The sequence below is a fragment of the Carex rostrata genome, chromosome 2 (genome assembly GCF_964058835.1).
Source record: "Carex rostrata chromosome 2, lpCarRost1.2, whole genome shotgun sequence".
Taxonomy (NCBI): domain Eukaryota; kingdom Viridiplantae; phylum Streptophyta; class Magnoliopsida; order Poales; family Cyperaceae; genus Carex; species Carex rostrata.
This window is the reverse complement of record NC_135919.1, coordinates 16,006,485-16,023,743: the sequence shown is the minus strand read 5'-3', so window position 1 is coordinate 16,023,743 and position 17,259 is coordinate 16,006,485. Positions and strand designations below refer to the sequence as shown.

At 34.7% G+C, this 17,259-nt stretch overlaps 2 protein-coding genes across 2 annotated transcripts; one reads left to right on the top strand and one right to left on the bottom strand.

The window, feature by feature from the left end:
- Positions 1-668: 668 nt before the first annotated feature.
- Positions 669-6,531, top strand: LOC144545539 (basic helix-loop-helix (bHLH) DNA-binding superfamily protein). Its single transcript, XM_078294110.1, has 6 exons — positions 669-1,065; positions 2,781-3,040; positions 4,599-4,730; positions 4,888-4,953; positions 5,372-5,440; positions 6,187-6,531. Exons 1-6 carry the CDS (start codon positions 747-749, stop codon positions 6,232-6,234), a joined length of 894 nt encoding a protein of 297 aa, XP_078150236.1. The 5' UTR covers positions 669-746; the 3' UTR covers positions 6,235-6,531.
- Positions 6,532-6,953: 422 nt separating this feature from the next.
- On the bottom strand, positions 6,954-16,114 carry LOC144545512 (Leucine-rich repeat protein kinase family protein). Its single transcript, XM_078294081.1, has 3 exons — positions 14,381-16,114; positions 13,938-14,086; positions 6,954-7,929 (listed from the first exon to the last, which is right to left on the bottom strand). The coding sequence occupies exons 1-3, from the start codon at positions 15,766-15,768 to the stop codon at positions 7,259-7,261; spliced, it is 2,208 nt and encodes a 735-aa protein (XP_078150207.1). The 5' UTR covers positions 15,769-16,114; the 3' UTR covers positions 6,954-7,258.
- Positions 16,115-17,259: the final 1,145 nt, after the last annotated feature.

Genomic DNA, 17,259 nt, shown 5'->3' with positions numbered 1-17,259 from the left:
ATGTTTAATTCTATTTCTACTTTTGTGCCTTATTGGATGGCAATGCTGCCTTGTCAACTCAGTACACTATTTTCCTTAAAGTTGACATCAAATGAAACCAAGTCATGGTTTCTCTCAAAATTTCAGCAAATCAAATGGACGGAAGAAAAAAAAAAGTTTCAATAAAAATCGGAATATAGTAAAAAATATTCAACCATTTATTAAACCATGCACATGCTATTTCCGGTGTTGATAATTACGTTTAGTGCATTAGTGTACCAAGAAGCTGCATGTACCATTGTACCCTGTACCATCACAAATAAACAATTAAATTAATTATATTAATTGCAAAATAAACGCTACAAATTCTAAACAGCATAGTACGTATTTAGTGTTTTCTCCTGATATATCCAGGTTAGGTATCAGTTAACAATTCAAAATGTAAATATACAGACCATCAATAACAGTACTCAGTAGGTAGGTTAAGAACTCGAACACAGTTGATTGACTTGTTCACAACTCACTCACTAGTCACTAGTCATAAGTTCATAACAAGACAACAGGCAAAGAAATAACACAAAATTCTATAGAAAGCAGAGAAACAGAAGATCCCAACTGTACTTTATTTCTATTTATTTATTACTATTAAAGGCAACTGGGGCACAGAGACTGAGAGACACAGCCGCAAAGCAAACTTGGAATCTTTGTACAACCCCAACCCATCACCCCCATCCCCCCTCTCGCCCTTCCCCGCAACCAAAAAAACAATGTTCACATCAATGGGGCAGCCATCCCGTCTGACAAGCTATGACTCAGCACCAGGCTCTCTTCTCACAGGCCTCGCTGATTCTGTCATGTCCAGTGCTGCTGGCAACGGTGTAAACTTCCATGGGACTGGTTCCAATGGATCAGAAGGACCTCTTGGGAGGCTTTTCATTGGGAATTCTCAATCGATTGATGTATCCGATTCGAGAAGTAAACTCATCTCTGGTGCTACCACCTCTGCATCTGCTGCTACTGAGAGCCATATGACGCGGCATGATAGTTCGCCTCCGGGATTCTTCTCGCATCTCTTACTTGATCATGGTATGCGGGAATCTTTTTCCTCTATTTTTTTTTTTTTTTCTTCCCAACATGCTTTTTGTTATTAAGTTGAACTTTTGGTTTAGTTAGAATTCTGATTTGATGTTAAAAAGGCGAGTTACGGATTGATAGGATTTTTTTTTTTTTTTTCATACTATTGCCCCTTTTTTGTTCAATATTTTCAGCACTCAATACTGGAGTTAAAAAGTTAAGTGACTTGGTACAAAATGATCTATATTTTAATAATAAGAGTGGGTGTTGTTGTGCAAATCCTAATTCTTTTTACGTTATTGTCAGCTAATTAATTTAGTACCAAATTTTGTTGGGCATTTGCACAGAGCTAAGACCCTGTTCGATCGGCCGCGTTACTGTTTCTGTGAGAAAAAAAAATTAGTACAAAAATAATATTTTTCAATTTAATTTCTGTGCTCATGCACATTCTCAAATGAAAACAGAACAGAGCCTGAGGGTTTATCTGAGTAAACAAAAAGTTTGTGATTGATTTTCTGTAACGTGTCAATGGAGTATTCAATGCTGCCACGAGAAATATAACTTTTTTGATGTTGGTGAAAAATTAAAAATATTAAGCTTCTATAAATTACTTCTGTTCAATGGTACATTCTAACAGAATCAGAATTAGAATCTTTGTTGTATCACTATTTCATCAATGCAATATCTCTGTAGGTTGGTTATTTGCAATTACTTTAGTACAACTTGTATGTGTTGTATTACAAAATTTCTTATAAAGATTCTGTGACCAACGGAAATTCTATGCAAATTTATACTTGCAAATTTTGTTTTTTTTTTCTGAAAATTTTATTATCCAAAATGGTGTCTTCTTCCATTCCAACAACAGCCCCTCCCTAAAAAAAATTTAAAAAAAAAAAAGGAAAGAGAAAAAAAAGGGAAAAGGAAAACAAAGTAAAAACCAGCTAAAGCAAAACCAACGGCTGAAGGCTGTTTGTCAACTTATTAAAAAGAGCGTTGGGGAAACACGCGCCATTTTATTCTTATCCATAATGGTTGCTTGCATTTGCATATGAAAGCAAAATGACCAAAGTAACCTCCTAGGTTTACAAAGTAGACTTTCCCTTTGTGTTGTGGGTCCATTTGCTCGGCCAATGACAATGAAAGGCCTAGGTTAGGTAGGTCAACTAATCGGTCCAACTCCAACACAAGTCTTGAGTTATTTTTCTCTTTGTTTATTGTTCGTTTAGGTTAACCAAGGAGGCAAGGATGCTCTATCTATAATTTTTTATTTTTTATTATTTTTGTCCTCTTATAGATGATGCTCATTTTGTTATAAATTAAGGAAAAAGAAGATTGAATCTACTTTTATATAATAAACTATTATTTATTTATTTATCTTTATGTGATGCAATAGGATCTTGTGTGGCCTCTTGCTTTGAAATTGTTAATAGAAAAGTAACATCTATATTTTGTGAAAAACAACCAAGGCTTCTTTTAATTTTTAGATTTCTTTAAAACCCTTTATAGCACTAACTTTAACATGAAAGTTTTTATTGCCTATCTGTGCTTTCAGCATATTTCAACTATATGTCTAGACCCAAACAGATTAGAAATTTATGACTCAATTCTTGTCTATGGTTCTTTGCAAACTGATATGAATTTACATGTACCAGAACTACCAAGTGGTACTAGATTTTTTTTCTAGCTACAAATGCTCATATTTTCACAACATATATATGATATGACAGGTGCACCAGTCGATAGAGAACTGAAATTAAGATTATCTGGAAACAGAAGCTTCACTCAAAGTCAAATACAAGAAAATGGAAATATGTCAAACAAGGCAGATCATGAACATGCGGGGCCCTCTAATTATATGGGTAATGGATTTACTATCAGCTCATGGGATGAACACTCTGATTCAATCAATTTTGCAACATCTCCTGGCAAAAGAAGCAAAGGCATCGATTGCGATATAATGACAGCATATAGTGACATGGACTCCCAAGTAAGAAATACTCTGAAATTTTTATTTATAGCACACAAAAGAAAAAAAAAAAATCAAAACACTCTTGGAAATTTGAGTTCTACCTAGATCACAGATTGGTTGTGCAAACTCAAATATAGAGGTCTGCACAGCCAATCTGTGGCCCCACTTTTTTTCTCTTTTTTTTTAAATTTTTTTGTTTGCTTATAAAGATGAATTTCTATGCCAATAAAATTTTAGCTAAAACACAAAAGATGGATTTCTGTGCTAATAAATTTCGTTAGCTTATAAAAACAAAAGATGCACAGAAATTGATTGGCACTTTTTTTGTAAAAAAAAACAAAAAGGTGGGGCCGCAGATTGGTTTGGCCGATCTCAATCAGGGGCTGCGGAATGGCTATGTGGACCTCTATATTTGAGTCCGCACAACCAATCTGCGGCCTGAGTAAATCTCGAATTCTGACCAAACAGAGTTATTTTGATTTTTTTTTTTTATGGTACAAATAAAATTTTCGGAAGAAATACTACTTATAAATCAAGCTACGAGCTTCTTTAACAAGTTGTATATATTAACTTGAGGAGGATTCAAATGTCTCTATTTTTTGTGCCTCTACTATGCCTTCATTTTTAAGAACTTTAATAACTCAAAATTTAAAACTTAAAAGTCAAACTAAAATCGTTGGATATGGTCTATATCATTTCATCTATGCATGTGTAAAAAATTGTGACATTTTAACTTTATTTTAGTTGTCATCAAGAGTTTATAAAAACGTACTTATGTGAATAATTTCTAGACATTGATTTTTCAAATGATTGATTCACATGAAAACAATATTGAAATAGATATTTTATTTTATAAGCACATAGAGGAAATAACATAGATCACATCTAACAGTTTTATTTTGATGTTTATGATTTAAATTTTGATTTATTAATGTTTTTAAAAATAGAGATATGGTGGAGACAAAAAAAAATGGAGGTATTTGAACACTCCTATGTTAACTTTTACTTGCGTAGAACTTACTGATATTGAAATCTGACATTTAATATACTATATGGCATTGCTTGTATGTCAACCTTGTTAATTGAATAACCAATAATGTCTATAAAAATAAAGAAAAAAGAAGATTTTCATTTTATAAATATGCTATTTTTTTAGTAAGGCTACGGTGTTACGGCTCAATATTCGAGTTTTCAAAATTCTAACAGTCGATTCGAATCATTCATCTTGTTCTCCATATTAATGTGTTTGGAGACCAAATTTTATATTTTTTGAAAAATTTTTTACTATTTTTTTAGATAGGTAGAAAATCACTTGATCTAAAAAATTCTGCACTATTTAGATATTTGATTTTCTACCTATCTAAAAAAATAGTAAAAAATTTTCAAAAAATGTAAAATTTGGTCTCCAAACACATATTAATATGGAGAACAAGATGAACGGTTTGGATCAACCGTTAGAATTTTAAAAACTCAAATATTTTGCCGTAGCACCGTAGCCTTACTCTTTGTTTTTTTGTCTTTTAGGACAAAATATGCTATTTAATTGATTTTAAATCACTTTTTTTCTTTATTTTAGTTTAGCCTGCCAAAGGCCTCAGCAGAAATGGGACGGTTTGAGAAAATCTTCCAATTGCAACAAGATCAAGTTCCCTTTAAAGTACGAGCAAAACGTGGGTGTGCAACTCACCCCCGGAGTATCGCTGAGAGGGTAAATCATTCAATAAACCTAAGAGTATCAGATGCATATCATTTATTTTGAGTACAAACCATCTATGTTTCAAAAAAGGCATGTCTTATGTTACTGAGGGCATGCTCGATTTGAAACAATCTGTTTCCTATTCGCTTAATTTCTTACTTTTTTGTAGGAGAGACGAATGAGAATCAGTGAGAAGCTGAGAAAGCTTCAAGAGCTTGTGCCAAATATGGAGAAGGTAATATTTCTAGTTGAAGGGGTGACAAACTTCCTGGTTCTTTTGTGTGGTTTATTTGTAGGTGAAAGGCATGCTATCCGTAACATTAATGCACGGAAATTTCATCTCTCGCAATTTGACTGTAGTTCTGTCCCCAATTGAACACAAAAAATAATAAACAAACAAAAAGTAAAGAAAAAAAATGATGAACAAGACTAAATTGATCTTCCAGTTTGATACGGTGTTGTAAAAATTATATGGTTATTTTTTATACCTTGCTGCTCGTCATGATTATGGTGTGGTTTAGACTCTAATTAATTTCTTCAGTTTTAGGTTTGTTCGAGGATACATGGTTACCCTTTTACGATTTAAACAAAAAAATAAAATAGGTTTCACGACTCATTGTAAATATGTGGTTTACTTGTGAAATTTTGTACAGCAAACAAGCACAGCTGACATGTTAGACCTAGCAGTTCAGCATATTAAAGATCTGCAAACACATTTACAGGTATCTGGTCTTCATCAACTTTTGTGTTGCATGAAAAGAGGGTTACGAAAATTGCACAGATGATTGTCTAGTAGTACTCCATTAAAATTTTATGTTAACGATATATGCACCATTTGGAAAGTACATTTTGTCTATATGTACTGCCTTGATCATCAGTCACCATTTTAAAAATAGGATACTACAGAATTTGAACTTAATGCACATCAGGTTTAACAAAAAGTAATATCCTATATGTTTGAATTTTCTCATCAAGTTATTTTACTTCTGAGTTCCTCTCAAAAAAACTCCTGAAGAATTGATAATTACTCAAAAGTATCGGATTCATCCGTCTCACTTTCAATATTAGATAATCTGAGATTGACATTTTCTTCATCATATATATAAGACTTTAAAGGTTGAAATACATGGATTGAGGAACAAATAACAAAGGAGTGAATTTTAGAGTCCTTTTGACAAATCAAATAAAATGTTATAAATTTTGAATTAGTAATATTTTATGCATTGGTCTTCAAAAAGAAAGTAATTAAATAAGATACACTGGTCTTAATCACAATCTAGTAAGGATATTGAGCTTCTGAGGCCTCAAATATCATCAATTTGAATTAGTGCCAAAATTTTAAATACATTTCTTTGCATTTTAATTTGAATTTTATCAACTTGGCATCCTTCTACCGGAATGCTGAGGGAGAAATAAATTATCTAATCATGGTGATATTTTAAGCTGTCTTGGTTTCAACTTTACATAGGTTCTGTCCCAAGAAAGAGAGAGCTGCGCATGCAAAAACAAGCGGTAAACAGAAAAGTTTATGAAGCTACGGTTGTGAGAAAACCTGAGAAAATATATTTTTTTCAGGGCGGTCATATCAGAGTTGCAAAAAGATGCATGATATATCATGATCTGGTCATTTTATATTCTGAAAATATATTGATATATATGCAACAAACAGGCAAGGACTTGTCTCCGTTGAAATCTACTTAAAAGCCTTGTAGAGATTAATAATAAACCTCTGACTCATGGAAGTTACAAACCATGACAGACAAATTGTAATTCCGGAAATAGTTAAAATAAAGATCTTTTCTGTTCTTTTACACCTCTCTGTTTTTATTTCAGTTCTCAATTTTAACATTTTTGGATTAGTTCGGATTCTATTTTTCGAGGTATTACAATTGTTATTCAAAACTGGACTTCCTTTCAAGAATGTGTTCCTTTTTTTTGTCTTCCCTTTTTGATGAAATGGAGAACTCCCAAAGTTCCATTGGGTACTAAAAGTATTAGTACATAATTTAGATAGTTTTGAGGGGTATACATGAAATTTCCCCAAAAGTGTGAAGAGAGCATTTCTGTTGCGGCTTGGCCACAACTCCAGTATAGGTCGATCTTTGATTATAGGCACAAGGCAAAGAATATCAGCCTGTCTTTGCATACAAATCCTCAGTAATTCTACATTTCCCAGTTTTATGCACACAATCCCTCAATAATTTATGCATGGAAACTTCAAAATTAACGATTGTATTTTTCTCAAAACTGACAGCTATAACAATATCAATGCTCCTACCATATACTATTACATTATACAGCCATACACAAGATCAAACTTGATCAAAATAATTTGGAAAAAAAAATTTGAAATAGAACATAGGCTCTGGTGTTCTAAATGATCTTGTTCCAGAACTTCTGGTACAACATGCCCCCACCAAGCCAGAATAATAATAAAAAAAATAACCGAAGAAGAAATTACATTTACTGAAAAGTAAAACAAATTACACCATTTCTACATTCACCTTTGTAATTGTCGAAAAGAATTTTTACTCCGGGTTTCACGAACCAAGTTTGTCGAGATTATCTGAGACAGTTTTCATTCGAGGCCGCTGCTCAGGGTTCCCATCAGTACATGCTAATGCAACATGAAACATGGAGATCACCTCCTTTTTCACGTGAGACTCCTGAAGAACTGTCGGGTCCAACATCTCACCGAGCGGTCGGACATCCTCGAATCCTTTCTTGACCCACCTGACGAGCTCCGGCACATGTTCTAGACCTGACAGTTGCAAACCAGATGAGGTTGAGGGAGATGCCATCTCAGGTGGCTTCCCTGTCAGCAATTCCATCAGCACCAATCCAAAAGAGTACACGTCCCATTTTTGAGTGGGCCTTGCCTCAGGTACTCGGGCCTCAGGGGCTAGGTACGGGCTGGGCCTCTCAAAAGGCCCGCTTGTTTTTTTAGTTAATGCAGCAGTGCTGAGGCTGGGATGTGGGCCCATGAAGGGCGCAGTATCGATTGTGTTGCCCGTGATGGTAACTAGGCGGTTCAGACCGAAGTCGGAGATGTGCGGGGTGTACTCGCCGTCAAGGAGGATATTGGATGGTTTGATGTCGCCATGGACGTTCTTCCTCGGACTGCAGTCATGCAGGTGGGCCAGCCCGCGGGCCACGCCCTTGATGATTCGCAACCGGTTCGACCAAGATAGGGTTGGATGACCTGATCGGCCTGCAAGACAAAAAAAAAAGTGTGTCATGTTAATTAATTGGTTGTGGTTAAAGATCTAATTAAGCTGGAGTTTTCATCCACACAAAAGTTTAAAAACTTGTTTTATGAAGAATTGAAGTTTACTATCTTCATTCTTAGAATGCTTTTACAGTACCATGAATTCTTTCCATTTTACTTTGTTAAAGTTGGAATTTAACTTGTGACGAAAATACTTGGTAAGCTAAATTAAAGAAGTAAGACTGACTGATCACCGATGAGCTGGGAGTATCTAGTTATTTGTTTAAGTTCCCAATCATACTTGAGTTTTTTTTTCTTTTTGTTTTTCTGAACTTCAATTTAAAAGAGAAAATAATTCAAAGCACATGGTATAGATCCCGACAGAACAAAACTATTATTGAAAGGAATAGATTCCCTACAATATATAGAATTTCACTGCAACATATAGATCACTGATTGATCAAGTAGTAAGTAGGTCTTCCTTAAACAAATGGGAAGCAGATGCTTTAATGCTGGGATGAAATTGCAACCGTGCCTTATTTTGCGAGTAAATTAGGTGACTGTTTTTGTTTTTTGTTTTTTTCTCATGATTAGTTGGTATAGTTTATTAGCTAGCGTACTATCTAGTCTCGCTCTAAAGTCGTACGAACCCTCTTTCGGAACGGAACGGATTGGAACAGACACGGGACGAGTCGACATATTTTGTCAGAAGGATCAGATTTGGATAAGCTATAGAATATATCTAGAACAGACCAAGAAGACAATAATAGAATTCAGATTTCCCAAGGTAACTTCAATTTTGAGTTTGAATCCGGATCGCCTGATCAGAATTTACACAAATATTAAAGTGACATCATAAACTATAATTTGAGTCGGATTTGTTCAGATCTTGATAGAATGATTCGAATCCAAACTCAAAGTTTTAGTTATCTTAGAGGATCCGGATATGACAAACTTAGACAAATTAATTCTAGAAATAAGGTGTATGACCAATATGTACTCGGCCCTTCTAACAAAAGGACTGCACACAAAATTTATTTATTTTAAACTAAAATCTCTTGTAAATAACTATTATTTTGTCTAGTGACAAATGTACATAATCTTCCTGTGAAAGATTATGGGTTCGAAATTCAGATGGAGAAAATATTTTATTATATTACACGGATATTAAATAGTTGGGTAACTTGATCTCCAATCTTTACTTAAAAAAAAAACTGAAATCTCTTGTAAATATTAACATATATCCATAAAAAAAAATTAAGAAGTATTTTGACAAGCTGCTTGGGTTAGGTATAAAGAAAATTTTTGGTTTGCCACTTCTAAAGATTCGGCCGTTGAACAGTTCCAATCTGTCTAAAATTTCATACGGACTTAGACTGGAACGAGTTGATCCGTAAGTTTCACGTGTCGGATCTACTGCCCCTAAGAAAATTGGAAATGTCCTACATGTATTGGCGTGAAAAATATAAAAAAGAATAGTTAATTATTGTCAGAATAATCTTACTCCCATCTCGCCAACAATTGAATAATACATTGCCACGCAAAGAAATTGCATTTATGAGTGAATAAGTCTAAAATAAAATATTTCCTTACCATTAAAAAAACATTTATCAATAGGTTAGTTGAAAATTCAAGAGTACTGGTAGTCTAGTGCAGTTTCCTTTGCTATTTTTGTCATTTCATTTAGGATTGTTTGTGAGCTAAGTTGAGTTCAAATTGAGGGCAATTTGGATTCAACTCGTAAATTTATGAGCCGAGTTGAATCCGAATTGCTAATTCAGTTTTGAATCAAAAACTCCAACTTAAATTCAACTCACAAACAAATCGAGTCAACTCGAATCAACTCGTGACTCGTAGATAGTACACAGTTTATCAAATTAAAAATTATCAAAACAAGATCTAACAAAATAAATAGTATACAATTTATCAAAATAATACACAATTTAAAACTTTACATAATGAAACAGTGACAAATACATAATTAAATAGTACAGAATTTAACAAAACATTACATAGTTTACCAAGTCAATGAGTCAACCGAGTTGATTCCGGACCGACTTCGACACAACTTGGATTTAACTAGTAAGACAACCGAGTCAATAAACTCGAGTTATTTGGACTCGAGTCAGTTTCAACTCGAATTATTGACGAGTTGAATTGATTTCGAACAAGTTATGAGTCATAAATTTTTTTATGCACCCCTAATTTAATCTACCACATATGACTCTGAACTTTCACAAATAATGGACTCCACTAAAAATATATATATAGAGAAAATATAGAGAGAGATAGGCTACCATGCTTTGCAAATTAAAATTGATGTTTTAATTTGTGTTCATACATGTTCTTCATATTGAAATATGCTTGGAGACCAAATTTTACATTTTTTGAAATTTTTTTACTATTTATTTAGAATTTTTCAAAATAGTGTTTTTCTGAATTTTTTTATTATTAAAAAATTCAGAAAAAAACACTGATTTTGAAAAATTCTAAAAAAATAGTAAAAAATTTTGGTCTCCAAATACATTTCAATATATATGAAGAACATGTCGAAAAGTTCGAATTGACTATTTGAACTTTAAAAATAGAGATATGAACACAAATTAAAACATCCACTTTAATTTGCAAAGCATATTATATCTATCTATCTATCTATATATATATATATATATATATAATAAGTTACAGGTAAAATGAGGAAAAGAAAGAGTTACGTATATTTTTTAAAATTTAAAACATTTCAATATAACAGGTTCAGCGTGGCTTGTGATTGAATGCAAATTACTCTCCACACTGTGTAGCGGCTGGACACATGACTCAGAGAATTGGGACCGATCATGGCATATATACAATTAATTATAATGAAATTGAAGTGTACACAATTTTGCTGTTGACACGTGTAAATATGTAGTTCAAATTACTATATTTGAATTAAAATAATATAAATTGAAATATTCCATCCCAGATTTAAACCCTTTTTTATATTATAAAGCCACAGAATGTTAGTCTTTTCTTATTGAGTATTATTAATTATAAATTTCCTCGATGTAATAAATTCACATCCGTTGCCAGTAAGTGGATATCCGTATATCGATCATAAATATTTTGAAAAATATCCTTAATTATAAGTTATATTTTTTTAAACACAAAAATGGTAAGAATATGTGTGAACTTAAAAATAATTATAAAATTATTTCTCATCATATCCTTGAATATTAGACATTATGGATCTAAAATTAATGCTAACATGCCATTCTCAAGGGCGAATCAATATTAGGACACACCTAGCTAGGTTTTTTTTTTTTTCTTTCTTTAAGATTTAATAAATTCAATGTATTAATGCAAAATTTTGGAATATTGAGTTAGAAAAAATATGACGCACACTCTCACATTTACTTATACCTATCTAATTATTGAAATTCAGTACTGACCGTTGCAGTGGTTACCCTTTTGTTCCTCCAGGAGACAAGAAGGGATACTTTTGTTGTTACCTAGCACAAGGGGCTTTCATAAATTGAGCTGGTCAAGGTACTATTTGGTCCCCAGTCTTTTATTTGCTTTACTCTCTTATTAAAGCTTAACCAAAAAAGAAACACAAAAGAAACTCTGTTTTTCACTATATTCCACTTCCTATTAAAAGCTTTCGGCTAAAAAAAATGTACAAACGCACATTTAAATCCAGCACCAAATTTTGTGTTTCATCATGTGGGTACTACATCAGGATCCTAGGGACACCATATCATGGGGAATAATTTAGAAGCTAGCTTAATGTGTTCTATTAAAAAAGGAGAGAAATTTAACAAAATGAAGAGTAAGTATTTCATTGTTAATATTATAGGATATATCTATGAAACAAAATGTGGACTACAATGTGGTCTAAAATGCACAAAGACTGGCAACACTTGTTGCAGAGGATAATCAATGATGAACCGTATTATAGAGTCTATGATAATAATTCAAGGCTAAACACTATTTTTGCCTTAAGTTACCTGGACAATGCACGATTACGCATCTCATACGGTACCAAGGAGAGATCCATTTTTCATTAAATTGGAGAAGATTACCAAAAGTATGATGAGAAAGATCAAGGACATGTTTTGTTTTGTTTTATTTTATTTTATTTCCATTTTGAAGAAAAAGCAGGTGCCTCGAGATTAAGGCGTTTTGTTCTTATGTTCCTCATGAACCCACATGAGGCCCCCCCACTTTCATGATTTGATCAAATTTCAAAACGGAGCTTTTCTTTTAATAGGGTTTTCTCCCCTTTTTCCTCTCTTTCTCTGTTGCATAAAGTTGCAAACGCTTAGAAAGATGATATTGCAAAAGTCAGTCACGGTAGAAAGCGCCTAAAAAGGCTTCAACAATCCTCTACTTTGGGCTCTCCTCTCTTTTTTGGTAAAGTATTACAACTAATATATTGCAAATTAAGGCACCAACCTATTACCTACCAGTCAAGAGCAGGGCAATGAATTCATCGAATATAATAAATGAAACAAATTTTGACCCAAGTTTCTAATAGTCATGCTTTAATTTTGCCAGAGTCAACAAAGTACTATCTACACAAGTTGTTAAAGGCCATCATTCTGACTACATGTAATAATTTAAATGCTGTTAAGGGGCTAATTTTATAATGTTTTATGTCGGATACTAGTTAATGTTTAATCAAAATATGCTGAGAGGATCCTCCACGTCATCCGTTTTGTCCAATTGACTACAGAGATTCACTGAATTGACCTGAACACAAATGACACCAAAATAATTTACTGCACCACCAGGTGAGATCTCCTATGGCAACTTCTCTGCTTTGACATATGCAAAGCATGATGACAAGTTTGTGATTTGAATATAATTCTCTATAATCTACAAATCGTGATTCGAATATAACACAAATATAATTCGGAAATAGTTTATTATTTTATGATGTAAATAATATCTCAAAATATTGACATTTTGTAAAATATATAAAATCATAAATTTTATTTGTAGATAGTACTTTGTTGACTCTAAGTTTAAGAATAACTTGAAGAGGTACTGAAAAAATAATACAAATATAATAAGGATATAATAGGGATATTATTCAGAAAAATTATTAGTGTGTATGTAGGACCCCTACTGGCATGCAAAAGCGGACTCAAATTGTAGTAAGTCCGTTAGTTACTGTGTAACATTAACCTAGAATCAGATTTACTGGAGCTGACTTACTCTGTGTATAGTTTTTAGTTGGTATGTTAGTAGCCAATCAACAATAAAAAGCAATAACAGCGCACGTGACATGCTGATCAATTTCTTTACCTTTTTTTTTGTGTGTGTGTGATCAAACTGGACGTTAGAGATGGATCAGATCAGATCAGATCAGATCAGATAATACTGTTTAAAATGAAGAAAGAATACGACGCAGCAATCTCTCTCAGCTAACAAACTATGTATGTCATATTATAACGTGGTCCATTCTAAACATGGCTTGACTGTTACTTTTGATTTGTACAGTTATCCTCCCCTGTTCTGTCCTTTAAGAAACGACATTGAAGTTTGGTGCTAATAGGTCCAAAAGTTGCCGGTATTATTTCACTGTGTAATTTTATATCCGGTACCAAACTAAGATCTTCATTTCCAAGGGAATGGCATCAACTAATTTAGTCTGACAAAATTACTTTAGGCCTAAAAAGTTGTCAATCTATCAGTAAAGTAGTGCATATTTTACGCCTGCATATTCTATATTTTATTTAATGAAATATCATTTATGTATAAATTAAGCATTAATTAAAATTTTGTCTGCTAATATAATTTTCCTTGGGGCGTCCAAGATATTTCATTTGAAATTTTCAGGAGCCAAATTGATGTTTTAAAGCTAAACTATTTAATGTTCATATATATGTTCTTGACGCATTTGCTTGAAGATATAGATTCTGTATGCAATGGCTTGGCAATTTAACAAACCAACAAAATTAAACCAAAATATATATCCTATGTAAATTAGTAACGACTATATTGAGATGAAATTATGTACATACCACGGAGAGCGGTCGCAAGGTTGCCGTTGGAGATGAAATCGGAGATGAGAAGCTTCTCGTCATGAGACCAGTAGTATGCTCTCAGCCTCACCACATTTGGGTGCCTCACTCTCCCGATGGCTTGTGCCTCTGCCGCAAATTCCTTGTATCTAAAAAATGCATTTTAAAATGTTAATTTTGTGGTTGGTGTTGTAATTAATAAGTTAATGGTGTTATGAATATGCAATTCAGAACTTAAGATCAGTATCAACAACATGACATGTTATTTGGACCATTGCTATGTTTAACGGTCTTAATTTTACCAATTTTGCAAAACAACTTATCACTATAAATTATAATTCCACATATCCTATTTCATTCTAAGCAAATCTGATTAGTAGAACTCAAGGTAACAAGTTAATTATAATAAATCACCCTTCCACTGAACTAAAAGTATTGCATACCTTTGTTCTCCCCCGATATCGCCGCTTCCACTTCCGCTTCCACCTCCACCACCACCGAGCCGCCGCACTGCAACTGGTATCCCGCTCCCGATGACCACCTTATACACAATTCCCTTCCCTCCTTTGCCGAGAACATATGCTGACGATCTCAACAACTCATCCAATTCAAACTTAAACCCCTTATCCATTGCCACTAACTCCCCTTCTTTCCCTTCCCCCTCTTCCTCCTCCTCTCCATCTGTCGACTCCATATTCATTCCTCCATTCACACACCACGTGCACACCCCCCCTCTACCTCCTGGTCTACCTTTGCCGGCACAAACACACCATCCATTATTCCGGTCCTTAATTTTCCAATATATGTAAACCATGATGATCCCGATTAGAGCGACACCAGCCGCGTCAGCTATCGAGATAAGGATAATTAGATTAGCACGCAGGCCTTTCTTTTCTGAAACGGATTCAACAGGTGGAGCTGGGATTTGGTTGATGCTCGGGGCCGGTGGTGCCTGGTTCTGGCAGATGATTTGAAGAGGGAAACCACATAATCCTGGATTGTTTAGAAATGCTGTCGGGCCTTGATTTGCGAGCGACCCAACTTGTGGAATTTCACCGGTGAGGTTGTTAAACCGGAGATCAAGACTTACTGTTAATGGAAGCCGGCCGAGTTCAGCCGGTATTTCACCAGAGAGATGGTTGTGTGATAAATTTAATGTACCACCCAGGGAATTCAACTGCCCAAGGTCCGGTGGAATCGAGCCAGTGAGTTGGTTTGAGGAGATATCCAACTGGACCAGTCCAGTCATCTCAGGCCAGACCCCTGATGGTATTTGTCCAGAGAACTTATTATTTGATAGCAAAAGCCTTTGCAACTGCCCGCAATTCCGCAGGTCGAGGGGTATCGTTCCCGACAAAGAATTGAATGAAAGGTCTAAATTTTGAAGGCGTGGGAGGTTGCATAAAGACGAAGGAAAAGGACCCGTTAGAGAATTCCCATAGAGAAACAAAGAATGGAGTGATGAGGCATTGGCAAGGTCTGATGGTACTGTTCCGTTCAGATTGTTGCCGTGCAGGTTTAACCGACGAAGAAAGAGAAGGGAACCCAATTCAGATGGTATGTAGCCTGTTATGTTTTTCTGCGCGACCGCTAACCCAACTACACGTGGGTAGGGGAATCCAGTTACGTTGGCACATGATACGCCCGGCCAGTGACATGGGTCTGAGTCGGTTTCATCCCATGTAGCAAAGGATGATTGCGGGTCGTTCGACACGGCCGACTTGAAGGCGAGTAGTGCGAGCCCATCTGGGGTGAGAGCAATGGTTGTATGAAGGGAGAGAGAATTTAGCAAGAGGAGTAAGAAGAGAGAGCAGGGACGAAGGTTGGTCATGAGGCGTTCTATCTTTGGTTTTACACTGGAAAGAGAAACTGTGTGAGGCAGACGCACGCACACAGGGGGGGAAGGTGAACTGGTGAAGTGATTATTGGTATCACTTGATAGTAGGGGAGTGAGGTGCTGTGTTTATGGACGCTATTTAAGAGGGGCTTTGATTAAAACTAAAGATCGTTATATTTTGGATTTCTGCTTTGGATGGGAATGTATCTCTTGTATATTTTTTAGTAAATAACAACTAAATTGAGTTGCTTCGTTGGAAGAATGGAAATGGGGTGCTCAAGTACAAGTAGAATATTTGGTCTCTAAATAAATTTTCTGGCTATCTAGTGCAGATTTTTTTTTTTTCTTTTTTAAGAGAGCGGTTACGGAATTATCAATTAAGTCAATAGTTTTAGGAAGTGGCGTTTTGATTGTACGGGGACGGGGCCCATTACGGCCATAAAGTATATTTATTTTCTGTCTCTTTCTAGTCATGGCAATTTGTAGAGCAAGATGGCTATTGTCTTGTTATTACCAGGTAAGACTTGTCAGTCACCCGCCACACAAATTGCTATATAGAGACTAGAAAGAGAAACTGCCATTAGGAGAGAGAGGCGTGGGATGAAAGGGAGTAGAAGCAAAGCAAATGAGGTGTGTATAATAAGTAGGTTGGGGGGTAGAAATGATGAAAGATGTTGGTCTACTTGCTAATTAGTCAATAGACATTACTAAGTTGTTCGTTTGGTGTATAAATTTTTTGATTCTTTAGGGATCGCATATATGGCATACATTGTAGGATCTCACTGACATACAAATCTTATGAAAATTATAGGATTAAGATAGTGGATCCCGGATGCCATTGACTCGTCTCATGTTAGACTGGTTGTTGGGGAGATCACATGTTGTTACTTCATTTTGATTTGCTAATGGGAACGAGAGTGCATAGGCAGCAAAAGTTTTAAATCTTTTCTAAAGAAATTGATGACTTGATGAGATGGTCGTGATACACCTAGGATTACTAGAGTACAATTGATCAGGCGGTGGACCCAACTTACAGTGATATTTCAATTTATTAATCTTGCCAAATGATGAGATGAAGCTTGGATTAGAAGATGGAGAAAGGCAACTCCACCTACTTAGCAATTAAGAAACAAACAATGTTATGATATTAACAGTGAGTGAGCGATACCAATCTGGATTCTCTGTCATACCGTTATGTTTTACCTTGCAAAATCTCCCATTTCTGTGAAATAAAAAAATAAAAAAAGTCTCCCATTTCTGTCTCTTAATTTTATTCAAGTAAGAGATCGTTTTGAATTTTATATTTTATTGGATGCAAAAATTCATAAAGTATTGTTTTATCCATCAAAATCCATACTAAGTGGACTTTTGTCTTTGGCCTCTCCTCTCAAGACTCAAAAGAAAACATTGCATGAGATGGGGCACATTGGACGTTTAATATCTGAAAACATTGCATGAGTGGGAAAAATAATACGGCGGAGCCGG